Genomic DNA, 25,769 nt, shown 5'->3' with positions numbered 1-25,769 from the left:
TAGCTGTAAATCTATAATCCCATGGACCCCATTTTAATTTTTTTTTTTTTGGTGAGGCAATTGGGGTTAAGTGACTTGCCCAGGGTCACACAGCTAGTAAGTGTTAAGTGTCTGAGGCCGGATTTGAATTCAGGTCCTCCTGAATCCAGGGCTGGTGTTCTATCCACTGCACCACCTAGCTGCCCCGACCCCATTTTAAAGATAAGGAAAAAAGGGCCCAGAATGGGGAAGTAACTTGTTCAAACCCAGATCACTATCAAGTGTCAGAATCAAGACATAAATCAGTTATTTTTGACTTGAAATCTAGAGCTTTTTCACCTCTATTTTGCTTTTAATATGCCAAGCAAGAAACCAAAGGCATGTGAGTATACTGACTTACCAATATAAATAATCTAGTATCTACCCTTATGAAAATTTGTTGAAAATGACAAGTGATAGCGGGCAGCTAGGTGGCGCAGTGGATAAAGCACCGGCCCTGGATTCAGGAGTACCTGAGTTCAAATCCGGCCTTGGACACTTGACACTTACTAGCTGTGTGACCCTGGGCAAGTCACTTAACCCCCACTGCCCCGCAAAAACGAAAAACAAAAAACAAAAAACAAAAAAAAAGAAAATGACAAGTGATAGGGGCAGCTAGGTGGTGCAGTGGATAGAGCACCGGCCCTAGAATCAGGAGTACCTGAGTTCAAATCCGGCCTCAGACACTTAACACTTACTAGCTGTGTGACCCCGGGCAAGTCACTTAACCCCAATTGCCTCACTAAAAAAAAAAAGAAAAAGAAAATGACAAGTGATAGACCAGACCCTTGACCTGTGTAACGATTGGAATGATGCCACCTGCTGGAAAGCCCCGCCATGAGAAGGCCTCTGAGGGCAAGGCCATGCGGCTTTTCTTTGGTGTCAGGAAGTGACGTTTGCTTGTGGAAGGAAGAGGGGGTGAGGCTGGTGCTCTTGCTCTCTTTCCTCAGGACTCTGGTGGAGAGTGGAGCAATAAATGTGCTCTCCCTTTAATAGATAGATGAATCTAGGCCTTTCTTTTTCTCTTCACCAAATTCTTATTCTCCTTAGTAAATGCTTAAAAGTTTAACTCTTGCTAAAGCCTATAATTTATTGGCGACCACTCATTAGATCTTTTAGACAAACTAGCTAGAATTTTAGCCCCTTACACCTGTGATGACTATATTAGGGTTACAAACATGCTAGCCTACCAAATGATATATTTTATCAATCATTCATTCATAGGATGAAGCAACTGAATTTTAAAAGAGATCACAAAAAAGACTTTATGATATACACATTTCTTTATTAAAATATATATAACACAACCCTATTTTAACGAATTTATATACTATATGTTGCTGAAGTATTTAGATAAAATATTTAGGCTTTGTAAGAATATTACAAAACCCAGTAGAAAAAAAATTCTGATTTTGAAAAAAAGCTTAAATAGAACATTTTAAAATTTTATTCTGCAGGTCTTGTAACCATAACTTCACAAGCTTGAAAAGTACAATTTGCAATAATTAGGTCAAATCTAATTTGCTTTCCAATGCTGATGAACCAGCAATAAACCCACATTTAAGTTGTGCTCAATTTTAGAGGCTTTAACAACAGAGTTGGAATTTACTAAATGAATTTCCGTTTGATAGTTAACTAAATTTACCAACCAGTTATGTAGTAGTGAAAAATTTTGCACAAAAAACCCTTTAATTTTCAGTTCATCAAATCAGTAGTCAAATGAAAATTTCATTTAACAGCACCACCTGTTAAAAAAAAGATCAGCATGAACTTTCAGCAATTTCATCCTCCAGCTGTGTGAAACAAAACCATTTATTCTTAGTTGAAAGGATGCAAACTTTTCAAACCTTTTCCTTTTAAATTTGCATCACGTTTTTCAAAGGGACTACTCCAGTTAATAAAATCTTTGTGACTTAGAGGCTTGCTGGAACTGGATTTTGGAGGAAATGATCATATATCCATTTTTGGGTAAATGTTTCAGAACTCTCCAAAGCTTCAAAAAGGTATTTAAACTCTTCTGGGCACAAGCTGCCTGTAGGGTCATGTTTCTGCTTGTTCAGTTGTTGAAGCAAATCCTCTTTATCACATATACACCATGAGCTGCAAAATATATAGACAGGATTATTTCATGCTTTTTATAAAAATTGTCAACTAACATAAAAAGTTATGAGGAAGTTATTTTCTAAAACTCAATTATAAATGAATGAAGCTACAGATTCAAATGTATTATTGTGTTGATTCCCAAAGTCTAAAAGGATAGCTATTTTGACTTGGAAAATGACAGGTTTGAATATAAGAAGATAATCTAATCATATTCTTTTGTAAAATCCTTTTGAAAAAATAACTTAAAACTGTCATTTTCTGTGTGCTCATAAAACATCATGCTTCCTTTAGCATTAAACATACTAAATCTGACTCTAAGCTAACACAATACCTGCAGGGAGTTCTCCTGTAACAACAAATTGTAATGTGAAAGTGAGTGACCCTGGGTTCTCTAAGGCTATGCCAAAAAAAGTGAAAACTTTGGTACTTTCTACAAGCTAGAAAACCTCTGAGAAGTTCTCATAAAAGATTGCACATGCTTTGCTAGAACTAGCTTAGCTAAATATGAAGGCACTAATCATTAGCTAGTTGGCCAATTAAGCAGTGCATTTTTTTTGGTAAGGGTGACCTATGAGACAAAAATAGAAAAAAGCGGTGTAGCCCCTTTCTTCAGCGACAGTGGTTGAGGGCACTAACAATGAACCACACTACTTTTAGACCACTAATAATTATTCACTTAATATTTGGTATTCTAAATGTGAGATCTTTGTCCAACTGCTATATTGCTGGAGGAATTGAACCTCACTGATACTGACAATGTCACTATAAATCAAACTTGAAAACATAAGGAAGTTACAACTAAATGGAAGTACTCAAAGGGTTCTCTCTCTGGAGAGGCCAATAGAGGAGCTGAAAGAATGTGGGTTCATTGGCAAAATGAAACATCATTTCATGGGACACTTGGTAATTTTCTCTTGCTAATACTCATGATGAACATGAGTAAGTAAAAGAACGAGTTTGGATTAAATGAAGCATGTATGCCAATGTTTATTGCACAGGATGAAGAAGCAGAGAAATTATGTGATAAATTCAACAAGATCCTCCAAAATAAGCACTAACACTTAAGACACATCTATTATTTGATACTTGTTAAAGTGGTAATGTGAAGGAAGATAGAGAAAAATGTAGTGGAAAATATAGTTCAGAATTAAGAAATTACTGGTCAAGGGGGACAGCTAGGTGGTGCAGTGGATAGAGCAACGGCCCTGGAGTCAGGAGGACCTGAGTTCAAATTTGGCCTCAGGCACTTGACACTTACTAGCTGTGTGACCCTGGACAAGTCACTTAACCCTCACTGCCCCGCAAAAAAAAAAAAAAGAAAAGAAAAGAGACTGGTCAGAGACTTGTATACTAATCAAAAACCTCGTGCCTTTAGCATTTTCTCAAAGGTCAGGAAGACTTTGGATATGGCAAATACCAAATGATATAAACAAAAAATGAAATTGATGCTCTATCTTAATAGTCAAGTTAATAAGCATTTATTTAGCACTTACTATATGTTAAGTTACTGGCAATACAAAGAAAGCTAAAAAGACAGCCCCTGCTCTCAAGTGTAAAAAAAAAAAATCTAGATAGAAGATGATCTAAGAAGGAAAGGCATGAGGAACTGGTAGGACCAAAAAGGACTCCTAGAATATGGTATTTGAGCTGAGTTTTGAAGGAAATCTGAGAAACCAAGACTTATTAAACAGGGAATGACTGGATGCCAGTGTAAGCCTCCTCAGCTATGGCGAACCATTCACAGAACGAAATCTCCTTCCCCCCAAAACTCACTTCTTTTCTGAAACTGCCTATTCCTATCAAAGGATCTACCATCTTTCCAATCATCCAGTTCAAAAGCCCCACATATATCACTTGCTAAATCTTGCTGTTTCTACCACCACAACAAATTTCACATTCACCCACTTCTCTCCACTCACATAGCCATTGCCCCATTTAAGCCCTCATTACCTCTTTTTTGGACTTAGAACAGCCTTCAAATTGATCTCCCTACCTCACAGCAATCCTCCACAACTACCAAAGGGATACTCCTAAAGTGCAGCTCTGATCATATCATCATCTACTACTCAATAAATGCCAGGAATCTCCATGACCTCTAGGTTCAAAGGTGGATTTCCCTACATGTCATTTAAAGCTCTTCAGAACCTGGCCTCGATTTACTTTCCTATCCCATATAACACGTCATTCCCCTTCATATACACCATGATCTAGCCAAACTGGCCTTCTTACTGTTCATACATGGCAACTTGCCTCTCAAATCCACGCTTTTGTGTTGGCTCTTCCCCATTCCTTACCTCTGCCTGCCTCTTAAGTCTCCCTGTCTTCCTTCGAGACTCAGCTCTTGTAGGACATTCTTTTCCTGGTCCCCTTACTTATAGTGAATTCCCCTTTTAGAGTACCTTCCATCTACTCTGTATATACCTCGTAAACATGTCTCCCTCATTAGAATGAAAGTTTCTTCTGATCCAACTATTCTGGAGAGCAATTTGGAACTGTGCCCTAAAGTCTATAAAACTGTTTGTACCCTTTGACCCAGAAATACCACTACAATGTCTGTATGCCAAAGACATCATAAAAAAGGAAAAAGGACCTATATGTACAAAAATATTTATAGCAGCTCTTTTTATGGTGGCAAAGAATTGGAAATTGAGGGGATGCCCATTAATTGGGGAATGGCTAAACAAGTTGTGGTACATGAATGTAATGGAATACTATTGTGGTATAAGAAATGGTGAACAGGCTGATTTCAGAAAAACCTGGAAAGACTTACATGAACTGAGCAGAACCAGGACATTATACACAGTAACAATGACACTGTGCAATGATCAACTGTGAATGACTTAGCTCTTCTAAGCAATACCATGATCCAAGACAATTCCAAAGGACTCATAATGAAAAATGCTATCCATATCCAGAGAAAGAACTATGGAATCTGAATAAAGATTGAGGCATACTATTTTCATTTTTTTTTCTTTCTTGTGATTTTTCCCTTTTGTTGATTTTTCTTTTACAACATGACTAATGTGGAAATATGTTTAACATGATTCTACTGTATAACCTATATCAAATTTCTTGCTGTCTTGGAGGGGGGGGAGGGACAGGAGGGAGGAAGGAAAATTTGGAACTAAAAATCTTACCAAAATGAATGTTGAAAACTATCTTTACATGAATTTGGAAAAAAATAAAATACTAATAAGTGAGAAAAAAAAGAACATAAGTTCCTTGAAGGCAAGAACTATTTCTGTCTTTCTTTGTACCCCAAGCATGTAGTAGTGCTCATATCTAGTAAGCACTTAAAAACTGCTTGTTGCCTGACTGCCTGATTACCTTAAGACTTTCATGATCCCTTATCACCAAGTTACATTATATCTATTTTGCACATACTTCCATGTCTCCAAGAGAATATAACCTCCTTAAAGGCAGTACTGCTTTACTTTGGTCTTTGTAGCCCCAGCATTGAGCATAGAGCCTGGCTGTTTGCAGATTAACTAGAGTCCTAAGGCTCTGTCCTAGACCATCTTTGCTTTGCTCGAAACAATTTCTCTAGGTGCCCCCACTGGTTCACAGGGGTTTAATTACCATCTCTGTGCATTATGATTCCCAGATCTACCAACCTACCTATCTATCCATCTATCTATGTATCATCTATATCCAGCCCTAGTCTCTCTCCTGAACTCCAGGACAACATAACCTATTGGACATTTCCATACTCACATCCTGTAGGCATCTCAAATGCAACATATTCAAAAGAAAACTCATCTATTGTGCCATTTTTACTCAGGGGCCATGTTATTCTTAATACATATCCTGCCAAAGTGAACACAACTCTTTATGCTTCCCTTCAACTAACCCCAGTATAGAATGTCCCTACTTCTAGTGAGAGACCACATCATCCTTCCATCATCTGGGTTTGCAATCTTGGAGTTATCTTCAACTCTCACATTCAATAAGCTGTCAAGTCTAGCCAATTCTATTTCTACAATATCTCTTGCATTTGTCCTCTCTATTCAGTCATGTCGGTCCCTTACTAAATAAAATCTAGCGGCTCTCAATTACATGAAGGATCAAGTACAGGAGAGCACAGCAAGCTATGATCCTCTCCCTTGACACTTAAAGCCCTTAACAACCTGAATCCTACTTACCTCTCCAGCTTGTTTAAATATTATTCTTTTTCATGCAGTCAAACTGGCCCACTTACTGTTCTTCACCTCTGACCCTCCATTCCTTGAAATCATTCCCTCCTCACCTCTGCTCAAATACTTCCTCCTACATGACGCTTTTCCTGATCTGCCTGCTAGGTATTTATCATGTATGTATATATACATGTATCCTCCAATCAAATGGGAGTTCCTTGAAGGCAGAGACTGTTTCTGTATTTGTATCCTCAAGGCTTAACGTAATTGTGGCACATGGTAGGTACTTAATAAATGTATTTTTTGACTGACTACTTGGAGCAAAGGTTCACCAAATTGATTATATAAATATATACTAAAAAATATGCAAAAATACTATATTAAAATATGTATTCTTAACTTTTTTATACCATTTCTTTAAATTCAGATCAAGATGTTTTTAACACTAATTAATCCTGTAAGAAATGGGTTACTTTAATTAAACTTGCTTTGTCCTTGCTGAAGCACACAGTAATTCACCACTGCTTTCTTCTGTGGTAAAAATTATTTGTGGTAAAGATTAATATTGGAAGTTTTAGCTGAATCATCTGAGAGATTGCACATGCTACTGAAGCGGCTTTTGAAGGACCTCCCCTTTTGGGAGGAAAACGCAAGAACGCAAGGAACTTCCGGGACGTCAACTTAAAAGTGAGGGCAGGAATGGAAGTTCTCTCTCTGGCTCTTAACTCAGCTGTGGTGGCACTCGGGTGAGGAGAGTTCGGAAGCACGTGGTTGGTGTTTGGCTTTGGGTGTGCTGGTTCACCACCTGGTGGGCAGTTTGGGATTTGGTGAGTTTTATAAAGGAAAATCCTAAATTCCTTTAAACCAGCTTAATCTCTGGGATCAAACAGACTAAGCTTAGAACTAAGACTATTCATCTGTATTTCTATTTCCCTAATTGGTTTCACCATTGCTGTCTAATTAATTCCCAAGCAATAAAACCTGATCCTTCACAGATAAAAGCTCAGAGGCTCCTTTTCTTATTGGCCTGGAAGATATATATATAAAAGGGAAAGTTGAAAGGGGGAGATTAATGCTCCGTATATCCAATTTTGAATCTCACACTTCCTTACTTCTCTTCTTTCTGATCTTACCACAAATTATTATCTTCACCACTATTCATTACATTTAAAAGGAAGCATATTTTGAAGCCATGTTTAGATTCAGAAAATATTCTTTCCCACATACTAAAAATCTAGCTTCATGATTTTTTCCCCAAAAAATATGGGAATATGTCCTCCCAACAAGCTAAACAGAAACTTCCTGGGGAAACTGTCCTCACTTTTTTTCTTCTCTAATTCCTCATAATGAATATTCTTATAATCAACATAATGGTTCCTTTTCACAGCTGTTTATGATTCCATACTATTTAATACCTTTTCTTTTAAATTTGCATCTTGAGTTCATCTCAAGCCCTGATTTGAGCATCTAGTTTTGTATAAGATGCTCCATGTTTTTACAGTCTCTAGTTTGGGCTCACAACAAATTATCCACCAGGCAACCAGAAACATGTTTCCAGAAATGGGGTGTGATTCTTTTACCAAAAACTGCCAAAATTCTTTAAGTTTCAAAAGATGTCTAATTGTAAATCACATCTTCTCTACATATGGTTTTCAGTGCAATATGTTGTACTTGGACTTCTAAAAAGATGTACTTGAAATATGGAATAATAATAGAAAACTTCCATTACCTACTTCACAGGTTGGTGTGAGGACCAAAATGAGACTAGACAGGGTATCCTAAACAGAAATTAGAGAGAGCTTAAAACTACACTAAGACTTTTGGAATACCCTGTAGACATAAAGTGTTTGCAGATTGTAAAGTGCTACAAAAGTGCCATAAATTATTATTGTTCAGTTAATACTTTGTATCTGTGAAAAGTGGGGCTTGTAAAAAGATTATTTTAGGTGTGCATGTGTATTTAAGAGAAAGCAGGAGGGAAATGATTCAAATGGTACGGTTTACATTTCTAATTTCCTTTAGAGCCCAGATTTCGAATCAGGAAGCTGTCTTGCATCTTGCCTGCATCACACTCTTTATATGGTGGACAGTGAATCAGGGTTCCAACAATCTCACACCTTCAACTTAATGAAGGCAGAAGTGGAATACATAGGTGGAGAGGAGAAGCAATTAGGGGGTAAGATATATAGAGGCAGTACTCACTTCATCCACTTTAGTGAGAGGGATCATAGATGTAAAACTTCAAGGGATCTTAGAGGCCACTGAATCTTTAATTTTACATATGAAGAAACTGGAGCTCAGAGAAGTTAAATGACTTGCATAGGGTCATGAAGTCTCTGTGGCAGGATTCGAATTCAGATTTTCCTGACTCCAATTCCAGCTACTATGCCCCTAACAAACTACAGGCTATTTATTCTTTTAATTTTAACTTAGGGCAAAGACAAAGTAAGTTAAATTTAATTAACCACCAATGATTCATTCAACAAAAGGGATTTACTGTTTCAGAGAAGTGAAAAAAAGAATGAAAGAAATATGTGATTGGAGTAGAGAAAACGAGGATACAGTGTCTAATACTGAGCTGATCAAATATATAAAACTACTGTAATATTAATGAAATATACTCAGTTCTCAAATGAACTCACCCTTTTTAATACTTACCTAAATATATCAATTAATTTAGATCTTCTCTTGTTAAGACACTGTTTAACCAGGCATATAAAATTATATGAGTTTATAGGTGTCAAATTATCTGTAAATAAATTTCTTCGAGGAGTTAATTGAATAAAACACAGGTGCTTATTTTCATATTCCTGAAAGAGACAATAAAGTAAAAAAGAAGATAACCTGAAACAAAAAATATTGCTAAGACAAGAACCTGACTCTGTTTCAATTCATCTGAGATTCTTGGTCAAAAGTAGGAGAGTAAGAGCCAGGACTCTTATGTTTGAATCCTCTCATTGTCACTGACTGCCTGTGTGAACCTGGGCTAATCACTTCACCTCAGTTTCCTCATCTGTAAAATTAGAGGGCTAGACTAGCTGGCCTGTGAGGTCCCTCCAGGAATAATCTATGACACAATCCCTAAAATGTACTAATATCATTTTAAAAATCAGCAATACCTTAGGATGCTGCAGAAATTAAAAGAAATGCAGTAATTTCTTGTTTTGTTTTGGTTTTTGTCTTGTGGGGCAATGAGGGTTAATTGACTTGCCCAGGGTCACACAGCTAGTAAGTGTCAAGTGTCTGAGGCCGGATTTGATTTCAGGTCCTCCTGAATCCAGGGCTGGTGCTTTATCCACTGCACCACCTAGCTGCCCCAAAATGCAGTAATTTCTTGACCAGTTTTGTGGGTTTTAAGTCACCCAAATATAATTTCACTAACTTCTACAGCTTATATGAATGAACACTAAAATAAAATTCAAGGTTTTGACTGGACTATCAGAAATGTCTACTGACCAAGCCAATGAACAGCATCAAAAGATAAATTTAAATTTAATCTTCAAATTAAGTCAACATGTCTATAGAAAGTAATCTTTATGACACATTTAACATGAACAAATATAGGAACCAGCTAAAATAAGAACTATTGGAAAATTATGATCATATTCCATTGGCATCTCAGTACATATGACTCTAGTACTAAATAGTATGGAAAACCTAATACTTGTCTGCCTCAAAGAATTTTAACTTAGCTATTAAGTTACTAAAACCAACTCACATGTGGGTGACTTTTGAGTTTTCCATACCTCACTCTGTTAAGACACTTCTCTGCTAGAAACAATGGTTATCTTAACTGGTGAGAAGAGAAGCAGGGAGCTGGATTCTTCACAGAAGTCCACAATGTGGGACTATTTTATGATATTTTGGGTACACTTCAGGAACCACAGCTTCTTAGATAGAAACTAAGATGATCTGCCTTATGCTGAATTCTATTCTATAAAATGTAGTATACTGACATTATTGACATGGGAGACACTAAACATTTTTAATTAAAATTTTAACATATTTGACTAATGCTTAATCAGTCATTTCTCATATGCCTCCATGAGCCCTCCCTAATAACAAAGAAAAACAAGCAAAATACATATACCACAATGTCCACATCTGATGATGTATTCTTTTTAAATGGTCAAGAGTTCAATTTTCTTTTAGAAATCTTTTCATTTATACTGTGGCAGCCATTGTGGATATTCTCTTAGTTCTCTCTGGGGAATCTGATTATAGATATTCTATTATTTCACTATGGAAAATTTCATAAGAAATGTAAACATTACTCTTCACAGGTCACATTATTCAAATTTTAAAATATAATACTCCACAATTTTTCAAATATGATTGCTTCAAATATAAAAAAGTTTTAATTTCCAACAAACTGATAGTTTAAGCATAAAATACAAAAAAACATCAACAAATTCCTTTCTTTTTCAGAAGTATATTAAAGGAAAGTTTTCCCCTCTGAAAAAAAAGTAAAGGGAATTAATTCATTTTTTAAGTAAATTTTTTTTTCTACATAGCTGTCATTTCTTCTAATCCTCTCCAAACAAACCTTCCCCTCTAACAAATAAGGTATAAAAGACAAATAAATACACTGATCGTGTCTGTTAAACATTGCTTCTTACCTTGCCCTTTAGTGATTTCTGTCTCCCATTTTTGAAGGTTACAAATGACGATAAAGGCTCCTTGGGAAAACAAAGAAACAAACCACACAAACTGTTTTAATGCCACTTCCATCAAAACAAGTTATTCCTGCCTCATATTTCTTTCTTACCCAAATTGGGTTGACCATTAACACTGAGCATATTTTTAAAATAAGATTTAAATATATTAGTTGCAATTTTTTTGTAATGACTTCATTCCTCTGTACTACTTCTACCAGCCAAAGAAATGTCTTCACTCTGTAAGTTCCCTCAGCTCTTTGGATTTCTCATACTGGGAGTACTCTCCAACCCTGTGCCTGTGATTAGTTGGTTATCCCTAGAAAAGGCGAATACTCAGGCCATCCTCCTCATTCCTAACCCTGGACCTGAGCAGGTACTTCTGTCCCTACTTTCTACCCTTTTCAGAAAGTTTCCTTTTAAATGACAACCTACCCCATTAGAATGTGAGTTCCTTAAGGAAAGGAGCTCCTCTGCTTATCTATGTATTCCTAGTGCTTAGACTAGTACCCAGCACACTGTAAGTATTTAATAAATGACTGATGAATTTTTTGAATAATAATCTCTTCAAAAAAAGATCATACAAAATGAAAACCAAAAAAACCCAACTTCTACTTATATAGTTTTTTCTTTTATGTATAAGTTCAACTTCTCCATTTAGTCCAACATAAAGAGAGAGAAGATGCAGAGAGAGGAGTGTTCAGGACAGAGCTTCGGAGACAAATCATTGCTAAGGGGCTTGCCAGGGATGAAAATCTAGCAAAGGAGACCTATAATGAGCTGCTATAAAAATGCAGAACAGTCAGAAATGTAGAAGGAAAACTTTAAAAAAGAACAGTCATTAAAAAATGGAAAGAAGTGATATTTGGAAGACCATGGTCAACAGTGTCAAGCGCTCAAGTCATTGGGATCGATTCAGTGAAGCCAATAAGCATTCATTAAGCATTTACTAAGCACCTACTATGTGCCAAAAGCACTGTGCTAGCTTGGGGAATACAAAGAAATGGGATAGATGACATGAAATCAATTATGGATAAACAAGATCTATACAGAGTAAACTGCAGCTAATCTCAGAGGGAAGACACTGGCTTTAAAGTGGATCACAAAAGCCTTTTTTTTTTTTTTGGGTAAGGCAACTGGGGTTAAATTACTTGGGTCACACAGCTAGTGAGTGTTAAGTGTCTGAATCTGGATTTGAACTCAGGTCCTCCTGAATCCAGGACCGGGGCTTTATCCACTGTGCCACCTAGCTTCCCCTAAAAGCCTTTTTTTAAAAGATGGAATTTTAGCTAAAACTTGAAGGAGGCCAGGGAAGCCAGGAATCATAAATGAGAAAGGAGAAAATTCTAGTTGTGGTAGAGTATCTTGTTTAAGGAACAGTCAAGAGTTGAGATCAAGAAGAATAAGGCCTGAGAAAAGGGGACCATATCTGGCAATTAAGAAATCACTGATAACTTGGGTAAAAGAAGTTTTAGTTGATGAGCCATACTGCAAAGGACTGAGAAGTAAGAGCAAAAAAGTGGAGATAGACAATATAGATACGTTTTCCATATATCAGAACTCCCAGGAAAAGCTAAGACACTAGGATCAAGAGAGATATTTATCAATAAAAACAATTTTACTCACCTTATGCAAAAGCTTTATCTCACAAGCTGTTTGCCACAGAACACTTAGGGGTTGATAATACTTTTCACCTGGCTTTGAAACGATTTTCTGACCAAGGAATAAATTTAAAGGTTTCGCATTATTAACATTCTTCACAGTCATTGAACATCCAAGTCTGACACAATACTAATATCTGAAAATAAAAGCTATGAATCTACATTAGCTAAAAATTAAAAAGTGAAGCAAAAATGTTAATATAAATTAGTTTACTGGGCTTTGTCTCTGACTTAATTGCTGAAAATCTATCTGATGTATTAAACTTTATCTTTAAACAAAAGATTTCCTTTAAACTATTTAAAAACTACTTTCACTATGGCATGCTGTGAGGAAAATCTCCTAATAAAGATAATTGTTATGTAATCAATACATTAACAACAAACATTTAAGTGTCTCCAATGTGCCAGGCACAGAGAAGGAAGTTTAGTGGCTCAAAAGCATTTGGTACAGTGCTGAACTCAAGATCAACAGTCTTGAAGTATACTCCTGTAATTAACATTCCCTAAACAACATTTGATTACTTCAAATTTTGCTTTAGTTTCTATTATCCCAGAACATAAACATGCATCCCTATCCATATATGCAGAAAACAATGCCAATCTATACATCATAGGGATGTTCTCAGGATTAATAGATTAGCTATCTAATACATTTTGAGGTCTTACAAGTTGCCACAAAAAGAAAAAGTGTTTGTTACCATACAATGTAAGACTCCTACTTGCCCTCACATTATTCAGTTAAAGAATGAAGTCTAAAATTTGACACGTGGAAAGTTAAGATAAGCAACCCTAATATGATTTCCTCTTCAGGCTACGCTCCCAGCCTTCCTCTACTCACAGTGACTGACACATAGTAAGCACTTAACAAATGCTTACTAGATAGACTGAATGATTGATTGGTGTCTTTAAGCCACAAAAATGTGACCAGTCCTGAAACATAGCCATAAATATTAATACTACTAACAGCTCTCATTTATATGGTGCTTTAAGGTTTGCAAAGTGTTTCAAATATTCCATTTGTTCTTCACAAATCTTGTAAGGTAAATGCTATTACCATTCCCACTTTTCAGATAAGGAAATGAAGGCTTGGAAAGATTGAATATCACCAAGTTAGTAAGTGTCTGAAGTAGGATTCAAACCAAGGTCTTCCTGACTGTAAGAGATTCATTAGAAAACTATTACCAAATATAGTTATCACTTTCTTTTTAGTAACTTACCTGGTATTCTTTTTCACTAATAAACATATTCAATTCTATCCGCCCATAGTTATATATGGAAGTACAAGAATAGAGGTCATATAAAAATTTCCAAAGTACAGTTCTTTCGTTTTTACTTGGGATGAATCCAACTATCTTTACAGGAACATCTGTTATGAAAACATGCAAGAATATTTAAGTAAAAATTCTGCACATTTTTTTCTTTGTAACAGAATTTTAAAAGATTAACAAATTAACAAACAAATCAGTCTTTAGAAAATCCTACATACTTGGATAAGTATGTAGTATGTATGAAGTCCTAACTTCTCAGAGCCTCTCTCTCTTTAATACAGAAAGATGGTATTCAGGTTCATAGTGTGATGTATGAAATACTTTGAATATGTTTCTTTTCTGTTCTTACTGTCCTGGACATAGTTCAGGGCTTCATTACCATGTCCAGACTACTGCAATCATCTTCTAATTAGTCTTCTTGCCTCTACTCTCACCTCACTACCCTATCCAACCCCCCACCCCACCCCACCCTGGAAATCCTTTACATTGCTGCCATATAAATATGATCATGATACTCCTGCTCAAAATGTTTCCTTCAATGGTTCTCTTTTACTACTGAATAAAAAATGTATGTCGCTTTCTGATATTTAGTCATTTTTCAGTCACGTACGACTCTTCATAACCCATTTTGGGGTTTTCTTGCAAAGATACTGGAGGGGGTTTTGCCATTTCCTTCTCCAGCTCATTTTACAGATGAAAAGTTGAGGCAAACAGGGTTAAGTGACTTGCCCAGGGTCACATGGCTCTAAAGTGTCTGAGGCCACATTTGAACTCAGGCCTTCCTGAATCCAGGCCCAGGTGCTCTATCCACTGTGCCACTTAACAGCAGTAGAAAGTGGATAAGTGGGAAGTAGCTATCACTTACCTGTACATTAAAAGTCCTCCATATCCTTGGCCAACCTTATCTTTCCAGATAAATGTCATGCTACTCCCTTCAAAGTATGGTATATTCTAAACAAACTTTATTGTCCTCTTTTGTATATCTCATATCCATGTTCATGTTCATTGTCTGGAATGCCACCGCTCTGCCATCCCTCAGTTCCCATCCAATGTCACCCGTTTACTGACTAAAATACTACTCACTGGTTAGAGCCTAGCTCCCAGTCTTAGTATTCATCATTTTTTGTACTAAAATTTAAATGTATTTGTTGTTTCTTTCTACTAGACTGTAAGCAACATGAGGGACAAGGTTTTTGTCTTGGTGAATCCTCCCTTTAATGCCAAGAAGAATGCTCTCTATATAGCAACAGAGAAATGCTTGTTGAAGTTGAATATTCAGATATCCAGAATACTTCTAAATTAAAGTTAATAAACAATCTGCTGTCTGTTTCATTCACATATACTACCATGCTAGTTACACAAAAATAGCATATTTGAAAACTTATGAGTAGAGGCAACTGACCAAGAATGTTAACAAGACTTTAAGTTTTAACAAATGACAAAATTTACCTGCTCTCCATGAAGCTTTTCTTATTCCCAAATTCTTGAAAAGTCTATCTGTAAACATAACAGGTGGTGGTGTTTCATTAGTGGGATCTCGAAAGAAGAAATCACAGTAGATCACTTCTAGTTGTACATCTGGAAGTTTTTTTAGGGCCTAGAATAAAAAGTCAAAATTTTAAACTCTTTATAAACCCTGCAGAATATTCTACCTCTGAATTATTTATCATGTTTTACTGAGGTAACATAATATTATGAATAGAGGGCCACCTTGAACCATGTGGTTTTCAGTCCTTGCACTGACATACTAGTTGTGTGACCACAGACAAATCTCAGGCAACTCTACATGGCTCTTATAAATAAGTGAATGATCTCTATCAGTGAAGAGAGTTTCCACATTGGGAGTTCAACACACCAATAAAAACAGCTCTGGCCCAGAACATGGAGATTTATAAGCTCTAATTAAATCAGGACAATGGAAAGATACAGTGTCACACATGTAGTATGGGTGAGCTTCCTGACTTGATAAAGTCCAGCATTCCAAGGCTACCTCCTCCTCACTGTGCTTCTGACTTTTGAGACTTCAGCTGCAATCTCACCCAGGAACATTCGATCCATCGTCCTCTACAGCTTTCTCATTCTGAAACATCTCTCTGCTGTGGCAGTCTCCTCCCATTGTTGAGTTCCTGCCAAGGCCTCCATTTTGGGGAGGGGCCCAAGGTGGCCAACCTTTATCAGCCTCTCAGTTGTGCTTCTACAGAGCCCCTATGCTGGGTACCTTTATAGACTTCCCCCAGTCTAACTTCAGCTTCCTTTGGTGTGTTGTCATCCTCAGTTAGAATTCAAGTTCCTTGAAGGTAGGCACTGTCTTTTTGCTTATAGTAGTAAAGCCAATACTAAGTATAGTGTCCAGCACACGCTAAGTATTTAATAAATGCTTGTCGCCTGGTGTCTTTTATCATGCTTTCTCCTGGCTGATAACAAGACTGTAGAACAGCAAAGGTTATTTTAAACTGTGAATCAAAGTTCTAGTTCCATCAATACCTTTATAATTACTTGGCAAGCTTCCAGCTCTGGTTATTGAGCTGAGCTCCAGGTCTTCATCAACAACTCCCTTTTGGACAACTCAAACTTGAAACATTCAAAAATTATTTCATTAACTCTTCCCCTAGTCCTCTACCCTCTTCCAACCTTCCCTACTACTGAGAGTACCACCATCTCCCCAGGCACCTAGACTTGCAACCTGTATCATCCTAGGCTCTTCACTCTCACTCTTCCCACAGGACCAAACTATTAGCAAATCTAATCGTTTCTACTTTCACTACATCTTTTGTATATTGGGGCAGCTGGTAGCAAAGTGGACAGTAGGCCTGGAGTCAGGAAACTTGAGTTCAAATCTGGCCTCAGACACCAGGCTACTTAGAGGCTATTCAGATAGTGTGATCCTGGGCAAGCCATTTAACCTAGGTTTGACTCAGTTTCCTCAACCGGAAAATGGGAATAATAGCACCTACCTTGCAGGGCTATGGTGAGGATCAAATGAGATAATATTTGTAAATGTGCTCTCAACATACTGCCTAGCACATAATGCAAACCATGTAAATGTTTATTACCTTCTCTCCCTCCTCTTCCCCCTATCCTACCCCTTTGAGGGAGATTTAACCATTTTAGAGGCAGTTGGTGACATAGTGTATAACTGGCCCTGAAGTCAGAAAGATCTGAGTTCAAATCTAGCCTCAGACACTTACTAGCTGTGTGACCCTGGGTTACTTCATCTCTATTTACCTCAGTTTTCTCAACTGTAAAATGGGAATAACCGTATCTACCTCACAGGGTTTTTGTGAGATCAAATGAGATAACATTTGTAAGAAGCACTTAGCACAGTGCCTGGCATGTAGCAGGTGCTATATAAATGCTTATTTCCTTGCTTTCCCCTTCCCAAGGACACACAGCTAGTAAAACTCTAAGGCTGGGAAACAAACCATCTATTAATTACTTACCATCTACCAGGCACTGTAAGCGCTGACAGTACAAAGAAAGGGAAATAAATGTTTCCTAAAGGCATTTTGTTTTATTTTTAATCTGTACAGCAAGAGTGACCTTTTCTGTTTAAATAAAAGAGAAATACAACACACTTGCATAGATACATATACTGTATGTATGTATGTGTATATATGCATGCATGCATGTATATAGAGAGACAGTTGACGGAAGGTAATCACAGAGGGCAGGCACTAGCAGGAGAGAGACTACAAAAGTCATCTTGCAAAAGGTTTGAGCTGAGTGGAAGGAAGCTGAAGAAAAGCCTGGACCTAAAGGTAACGAGGGAGAGCCTTCCATGGGGGCTTAGAAAATAGCCAGGGAAAAGGCAGTAAGTTAGGAGATAGCGCGTCATGTTGGAGGAGAAGCAAGAACACCAGTACTCCTGGATCATAGAGTACATGAAATGAAATAAAGAAAACTGGAAAGTCAGTCAATAATCAGCTGTTAGCTATTATTACTTTTTAAAAACTTAAAACTTACTTTAGAATACATTTTATGTATTATTTTATTCTTTGTTTGGTTATTTTTTCTTTGTTGATGGCTAAATTCATAATATTCTTTTTTCAAGTACACAGACATCCTGAAATCTATCCAGAGGACCCAGGTTAAGACCTCTCAGTCTTAAAAGAGGGCTGTTTTTGTGGGGTTTGGGGTGGGGTTTTTTTTGCAGGGAGGGCAGAGCAATGAGGGTTAAGTGACTTGCCCAGGGTCACAGAGCTAGTAAGCGTCAAGTGTCATTTGAACTCAGGTCCTTCTTAATCCAGGGCTGTTGCTTTATTCACTGCGCCACCTAGCTGCCCCTAAGTTCATAATAGTCTTAAAGAGAAAAAAAAAGGAATATACATCTTCTGTCTGTCTCTTGCAGTCGGCTTTCTTGGAAAGGGAACCACCTTATGAGAAGTAAAATGAACCACAAGTACTTAGTCCCACCTTCATAGCCCAGGGAAAAACTAACCTTTTTTGCAAATGTTAATTTTAAGAAACTAAATTTATATACCGTTAAATATGGAAGAAAAGTCAGGTCACTTTCAAGTGCAACCACTTGTAAACCAGCATTGAGTAATGCACATGTAATAATTCCAGGCCCTATTGAAATGAAAAGTTTGTTATTTTGAGGAATAGCAGCATAATTTTCACTTTAGGAAGTGTAACTTTTAAAAATTTCAGTCAGTCAGTTAATATGCATTTATTACATGCCTAATATATGCCAGGCACTGGGATTATGAATAGAAAAGTGAGATAGAAACTGTACTCACAAAGCAATTTAATATGTAAAAACTACAATGTTCAATATTAAAGCCCTTAATTTTACTTACAAAATAAAGCTTTTACAGCAATTTAAAATATATTGCTTTTTATGAATAAAATCCTTTTCTTTTAATTTGTTTAAGGTATTAACACTTTAAAACTGACCTTTGGTACTCCAGCAATTTTGCTATATAGGGTACAGTACTCTGCAGAAGCATGCCTTGTTAAACTTGGATTTAGGAATCACACTCTGACTCTTTGCTAGCTGCATGAGCCTGGGCAAGTCAATAATCCTTTCACTCAATTTCTTCAGTAAAATGGGATAATTTCTGTTCCCATAGGTTTAATAATGATCTCCATGCACATACATATGTAGCCTTAGTCTCTCTCCTGAGTTCCAGTCCTTTATAGCCATCTGTTTACTCGACATTTCAAACTGGATTAAACTCAACATGTCCTAAACAGAATTCATTATCTTTCCTCACAAAATCCATGTGTCTTCCAAATTCCATTATTTTTGTTGAGGGCACTACCTTCTAATCAGACAGCTTTGCAACTTCAGTGTCATCCTCAACTCTTCATTCTCACTCATCCTATACATCCAATCAACTGCCAACTCTTGTCTCTTCTACCTTCCCAAAGGTATCATACGTGTCCCTCTTTCTCCAGTCACACAACTGCTCCCCTAATTCAGATCCTCATCACCCCTTATCTGGACTCCTGCAGTGGCCTCCTAATCGGTCTCCTTGCCTTCATGCTCCTTCACTTTGTACAGTGCTTTTCCTAAAGCACAAGGCTGACCACAATTCTCTCACTTAATAAACTTAAGAGGCTTCTTATTACTTCTATAGGATCAACTATGAAATTCTTCTTCATATTCTAATCTGGCCCTCTTACTCTTCCTTCTCTAGGGCACACCATCTCTCATCTCAGTGTCTCTGCATTCATTGGCTTCCTCCTCTGCCTGGAATGAACTCTTCTCACCTCCCAGAATCCCTACTTTCTTCTGACAATATAATACTCAGACCCCTGTTTTCCAGAGCTGAGGATCAGCAAGCCAGCTGTTCCCTGAGCTCAGCAGGACAACAATCCTCTGGATAATCCTACCCTCTGGGCTAGTCACATAATTCACCAGGTGTTCTCCGATCAAAGACAAACACTGGACAAACTATGAAAGTATTGCAAAGAATCAAACTTGTCACATACTTGCTGCTCCCTCATTGTATGGGCTACAACTCACTGAGCAGCCACTTGTATAAGTACTGAGATCTCCCCCCACTACCTCCAGGGCCCTCCCCACCTCCACTAGGAGTGGGGCCTGAGCACATGTGTCCATAGCTCCTCCTTGCTTGCAAGCCTTTTTCTTTACTCTGAAAATAAAACTTTATTTAATTCCTGATTCTCCTGTCTCTGGTCTGCTCTGTTCAGCTCTGGCCATTCACAGGTTAGTTTGACCTTCAAAATGAAGCTTTTCCTGAGCCCCCAGACAACTCATGCCTTTTCCCCCAAACTATAAAATTTACTGATTTTTCATCTTGTCTTGTTACCCTTCTCCCAAACTGGTCATCATCTAGCAAAGTGATAGGCAGGAAATGGGTTTTGACTGATTTTTTTTTTTTTAGTGAGGCAACCGGGGTTAAGTGACTTGCCCAGGGTCACACAGCTAGTAAGTGTTAAGTGTCTGAGGCCGGATTTGAACTCAGATATTCCTGACTCCAGGGCTGGTGCTCTATCCACTGCGCCACCTAGCTGCCCCAGATTGATTTTTTTAAAATTCCAACAGCAATTTGGAACCACTGCATTTTCGATTTAAAATCTTAAAATTTTAACTTTTTGTCACACTAAGGTAAGAAAAGAAACTAATGTAACTTTAATCCCATGGATAATGCAATGAATGAGACCTAAAATGGAGTAATATAGTAATGATAAATATTTACTTAATACAAAATCATTGTCTTAAACAATTGCTGATACATAGCATTTTAGACTTTTGGCATAGAGGATTGTCATCCTTGGAGCAAGAGAGACCTGGATTCAAGTCCTGCCTCTAAAATACACTGGCTTTGTCAACCTGGCCAAGTCACAACCTCAGTGCTCCAGGCAGCTCTATAAAACAGGGATTCTTAACCTAGGCCCATGATATTCTGAACCCTTATCTAACATCCAACCAGCCCATAGGTAGATTTCAAGGTATATGTAGCTGGATTGGGGGAGACATATTTACTTCAATATGACTGGTTTCCATTGTATTCCTATATATTTGTGCATTTAACATGATTCTGAGAAGGGTTTCACCAGCCTGCCCAAGAGGCCCATGCACACGTGTTGATTTGTGATTGGCAGAAACAGTGTCTTCATCTGAGCCTTCCCTATACAGGCCAATGAAATCCCACATGTAGCCCCAATCCCTAAAGTAGTTTTTTACACCTTGCCTCCTTTGAGCCTGACAGTTCTATGAGGATAGTAGCCTAGGCATTATTTTCCTCATGTTAAAGATAAACCTGAGGCTCAGAAGTTACTTGTCCAGGATACAATAACTAGTGATTATCTGAGGCCATTTTGCCTTGGAAACAAAAAAATCTCCCTCAATCCAAAAACATTGAGGGATCAATGGCAGGGAGTAAAGAGGAAACAAGCATTTATATAGCGCCTACTATATACCAGGCACTGTGCTATGCACTTTATAAATATTATCTCATTTAATTTAACAACAACCCTGAGAGGTTAAGTGCTACTATTGCCCCATTTTACAGTTGAAGAAACTGAGGCAAAGAGAGGTTAAGTGATTTGCCCAGGGTCATGCTGCCAAATTTGAATTTAGGTTTCCTGACTTCAGACCTAGCACTCTATGCACTGTGCTACCTAGCTGCCTTAGAGATCATTTAGCTCATTTTCTACATGGGGAAAGTGAGGCCAAAAGAAATAAAGTAATTTGGCTAAAACCAGAAAGGTAGTAATTGTCAGAGGCAAGATTCGAACCCAGGTTTTCTGACTGGCAATGATCACTTTTTTCCCTCACTGAGAACTAGCCTCTGGCTAAGTTGAATCCCTGGCCACCCTTTTTAGTACTTTTAGTGAGTTCTCACTCATATACCCTTCCCCCTTCCCCCCCACCACTGTTCCTAGTGGGGATATCAGCCTATTCTTTGCAGCTTCTTACCACTCTTAGACCTTCCCTCCACATCATTACTACCTCCTTTGAAGTTCATTCAAACCAAAGTTATCACCCACTTCAAATACTGGCAGCTATTATCTACCAACTCCCTGGACATTCTCTTAGCTTTCTCAATAAGCACAGTCCTGAGTTATCTGTCTTCTTCTCCATCCAACTCCTGCTCTCATCCCAGGGGACTTCAACATAAATGTTTCTCAAATACCTTAACTTTCCAGTTACTTAATCTATTCGATTTCCAAGACCTAATAATAATAGCTAGGATTTATATAACAGCCCTTTAAGATTTGCAAAATGATCTATATGGTATGTCCTTTGATTTTCACAACCACCCTTCAAGTTGATGTTATTACGCTTATTTTAAAAGCTGAGAAAGGTTAAGTGATTTGCCCAAGGTCACACAACTAATCCCTGTCTGAAGCAGGCCTTGAAATTACATTTTCCTCACTTCAAGGGCAGTACTCTAGGCATTGTACCATCTATAGTTCCCACTCCACCTTAGTTGCACATATCAGCCACAAGTGCTCCACTTTTGTGTTCAAGTACTTTATATTTCCTTTAGCTGACATAATCTTTTATCTTTTCATTTTTTTCTCTTTGCCTTATTTTTATTCCTAAACTTGCTCTTGGCCCTCACCACAATTTTCAATCCCTCCAAACCTCAGTATTATCCCAGGCCATCCATCCCCCTTGCTCCTCCTTTCCCAACTGCTAACCCCTGGTGAGCTAGTTCAACTTGCTGCCTTGTCTTCTCTGTGATTCTGTTCCCCTCACCCCCAACCCTGTATTATTTCCAGCATCTATCTGCTTCCCTGCTATTTGTATGCTGCTCAAAAGCAATGGAAGAAATGAAGAAATCCTGCTGACTGGGTCCTTATAAATTTATACTGTCCAAATTCAAATAGGCCCCACTACACCAAAACAAACCTACTACTCCTCCCTAGCTAGCTGATTCTCTATCCCTCTCACCATGTGGCTATTGTAAACCTATTCTATCTGAATCCAAGGACACTCGGCCCTCATCTTCTCTGCTGAGGACTTTATCCCATATTTTCACCAAAAAAATTTAAGGTCATTCTAAATAAGCTACCTTTGCTCTTCTCATCTCACATCGATCTGACATTATCCCTTACTTTCTTCTCCATCACTCCAGTCTTTGATGTCGTCTGCTTGCCAAGGCCAATCTCTATTTATGTACACTTGAGCCCATCCCTTCCTATCTTGCCTAGCAGACTCCCCTCACCATCATATCCATTCTCTCTCTAATTTTCGATCTCTCCCTATTTATTGGCTCCTTACGGATGCCTACAAATGCATGCAAGTCTCTGCATCCATTAAAAAATCAACAACCTATAACAGGTCCTATTATGCTGGCTCAATATTCCTTCTCATCTAATCTCCTTGAAAAATCCTCTACAATCAATCCATGCCTTCACTTCCTAGCTTCTATCTTTCCTAAATCTTCCACAAACTGGCTTTTGGCCTAATTCAATGAAAATGTTCTCTTCGGTTACTAATGAATGATTGTAATTGCCAACTCTAATGGCTTCTTCTCATTCCTCATCTTTCTTGACCTCTCCTGTAGCATTTGACACTGATAATTACCTTTTCCTGAATAATATTCTCTTCTCTGGGTTTTTATGACTGTTCTCTCTAGGCTTGCCTAACAGTCAGACTTTTATTTTCCCGGATCTGCCTCCATATCACACCCACTAACTATGGATATGCCTCAAGGTTCTGCCCTGGACCCTTTTCTGTTTTCTCAACCTATTCTCATTTGGGGAACTACCAGGTCCCGTGGGTTCAATTATCTCTAGGAAAACTATTCCCAGGTCTGTTTATCCAGCCCTAGTCTCTCTTCTGAGCTGGACCCAGCATCACTTGATTGCAGAGCCATTTCTAACTGGATATCACATAGACATCTCCAATTCACCAAGTCCAAAACAACTTTTTCCAGACAACTCATGCTTCTTCTAAAATTCCCTATTGGTGTCAAAGGTACTACCATACCATCCTTCTAGTGAAAAACCCAAGTTTACAAGCTCACTGTTACAGCACTCTTCCCCCTCATCACCCCATTTATCCAAATCAGTTGCCAAATCATGTCATTTCTCTGCAGTATCTCTCAAAAGCTTTTCTTCTTATCTCCATCCATACTGCCATCACCTCACTCGGGCTTTCTCCAGGAGCATCCGAGTTGGTCTTCCAATCTCAAGTCTCTCCCATCCCAAAACCCTCCATTCAGCTACCAAAGTGATTTTCCTAAAGTGCAGGTCTGGCTATGTCACTACTTTGCCCTGCTCATCCCCAACCCACACCCACCCCCACTCCAATGGCTCCTTCTAATTTCTAGGAGCAAATATAGCCCTCTGTTGTCATTTGAACCTTTTTACAACCTGGCCTCTATCTTTAAGTCTTTAAACACAGCACTCTCCACAAACTCTAGTCATAGTCTCATCATACTGGCCTTCTAACTATTCCTCACATAACACTATCTCCCATTCCTGTTCCTTCTCTTAGCATTCCTGTCTTCCCTGAAGGTTCAGCTTAAGTGCCATCCCCTCCAGGGGGCCTTCCTCTCTAAGGCTCTCTTTCATCTGCTCTGAATTTGTCTGGACCGTTTTTACTTATATGTTGTCTTCTCTATAGGAGTATAAGGTCCTTGAGAGCAGGAACTATGTTTGCTTTTTCTTTGCCTCTTCATTGCTTAACACAGTGCCTGGCATCTAGGAATCCGTAAGTGCTTGTTCAATGACTGCACCATACCTTATATATCAAGGAAAAGGTTGAAGATAATGGACTTTATCTTGTCTTCAGATAACATAGTGCAATGGAAAAGGCACTACATGTAAGAGTCAAAGGACCTGGGTTTGAATTCTTGCTAGGCCCCTTACTACCTGTGTGATCTTGGGTAAACCACTTAACTTCCCTCTGCCTCAGTTTCCTCACCAGAAAAATGAGGGGGTTTCTTCCAGCTGTAAATCTATGATCCTGTGATTTGTCTATGCTGTACTGCCTCTCAAAGTCCACTGAGGAGGAACTATGCGCTAGCCAATCAACCAAGTACCTGGAATCTTTAGGCAAAAAAAAGTCGTAGATGGTCAAAGCTAACAAAATGTCAGTCTTATTTTAGCAAATTACTGGCATTTACCTAAGCTTTGTGCACTAAGTACCACGTTACTTGCTGGTGGCATAGAGGGTGGAGTTGCAAATATATAAAGACGTATAAATAAAGCAAGCTCCCTCCTGCCCCGCCTGTGGCAAAGAAGCGGGAGGCAGTATCCAGGGGTTAAGCAAATGTATAACAAAGTGCCATGGGTATTACCCTCAGCACTGTGGCCCGAACACACTTTAGGTTCCCTGGATAAAAACCTGAGCTTAATAAGCCTATTATTGCCCGAAGGCGATGCAGGCACCCTCCCGGTTTGGGGATCCCCACGTGCCGCCGCTCCTCCCGTTACCCCCCATTCACCGGGATTGCACTCTAAGACCCTCGGGCCGGCTCCAGGAGGACCCTGAAGGAGGTGCACCACGGTGTCCGCCAACTTCGTGCTAGCCGGGTAAAACCTTGGCAGGCCGCTATTCCGCATCGACCGCTTCAACTTCGCGTCCATGGTAAAGTACTGATGTTCCAGGCACGACTGGGTCAGGAGCCGGTGAGGCCGCGACAGGCAGCCCGGGCCCGTCTCCCAGCAGCGGCGAAGGCAGACTCCAGCCCATGTAGCGATCTGCAGCCGCGCGGGAAGCCCAGTCACTGACCCCCACATCTTTGCCTCCACGTGGCCTCCTCACTGTGTGCCTGCCGGGGCCGGGGCCAGGGTCTGGGCAGGGGCCGGGGCAGGGACAGGGACAGGGGCAGGGGCAGGGGCAGGGGCAGGTGCCACAGCCACCAGACTCATTCAGCAAGCCGCACGCGCACGACCTTTCTGACAAAGCGCGGGGCGGAAGTAAACATAGCTCCCGGAGCGTGTAGACAAGTCCCTCCCACCTACTTCCGCTTCCTCCCACTCTTGGTTCGCTCGAGGGAC

At 38.8% G+C, this 25,769-nt stretch overlaps 1 protein-coding gene across 1 annotated transcript; it reads right to left on the bottom strand.

Annotated features, from left to right (window-relative positions):
• Positions 1 to 1,330: 1,330 nt before the first annotated feature.
• Positions 1,331 to 25,670, bottom strand: TFB2M (transcription factor B2, mitochondrial). Its single transcript, XM_043999786.1, has 8 exons — positions 25,214 to 25,670; positions 18,319 to 18,407; positions 15,288 to 15,435; positions 13,788 to 13,936; positions 12,536 to 12,622; positions 10,874 to 10,933; positions 8,913 to 9,064; positions 1,331 to 2,118 (listed from the first exon to the last, which is right to left on the bottom strand). Exons 1-8 carry the CDS (start codon positions 25,506 to 25,508, stop codon positions 1,932 to 1,934), a joined length of 1,167 nt encoding a protein of 388 aa, XP_043855721.1. The 5' UTR covers positions 25,509 to 25,670; the 3' UTR covers positions 1,331 to 1,931.
• Between the last annotated feature and the right edge of the window lie 99 nt (positions 25,671 to 25,769).

The sequence above is a fragment of the Dromiciops gliroides genome, chromosome 4 (genome assembly GCF_019393635.1).
Source record: "Dromiciops gliroides isolate mDroGli1 chromosome 4, mDroGli1.pri, whole genome shotgun sequence".
In the NCBI taxonomy this organism is placed as follows: domain Eukaryota; kingdom Metazoa; phylum Chordata; class Mammalia; order Microbiotheria; family Microbiotheriidae; genus Dromiciops; species Dromiciops gliroides.
This window is presented reverse-complemented; position numbering and strand designations above follow the sequence as displayed.

Excerpts from the sequence above, each read along its gene's own strand:
- TFB2M (XM_043999786.1), bottom strand. The coding sequence starts at position 25,508 with ATGTGGGGGTCAGTGACTGGGCTTCCCGCGCGGCTGCAGATCGCTACA. Across the intron at positions 13,937-15,287 it reads AAAAGCTTCATGGAGAGCAG|ATGTTCCTGTAAAGATAGTT; the intron begins GTAAATTTTGTC and ends TTTTCATAACAG. Across the intron at positions 2,119-8,912 it reads AAATTAATTGATATATTTAG|CTCATGGTGTATATGTGATA; the intron begins GTAAGTATTAAA and ends TATATTTTGCAG.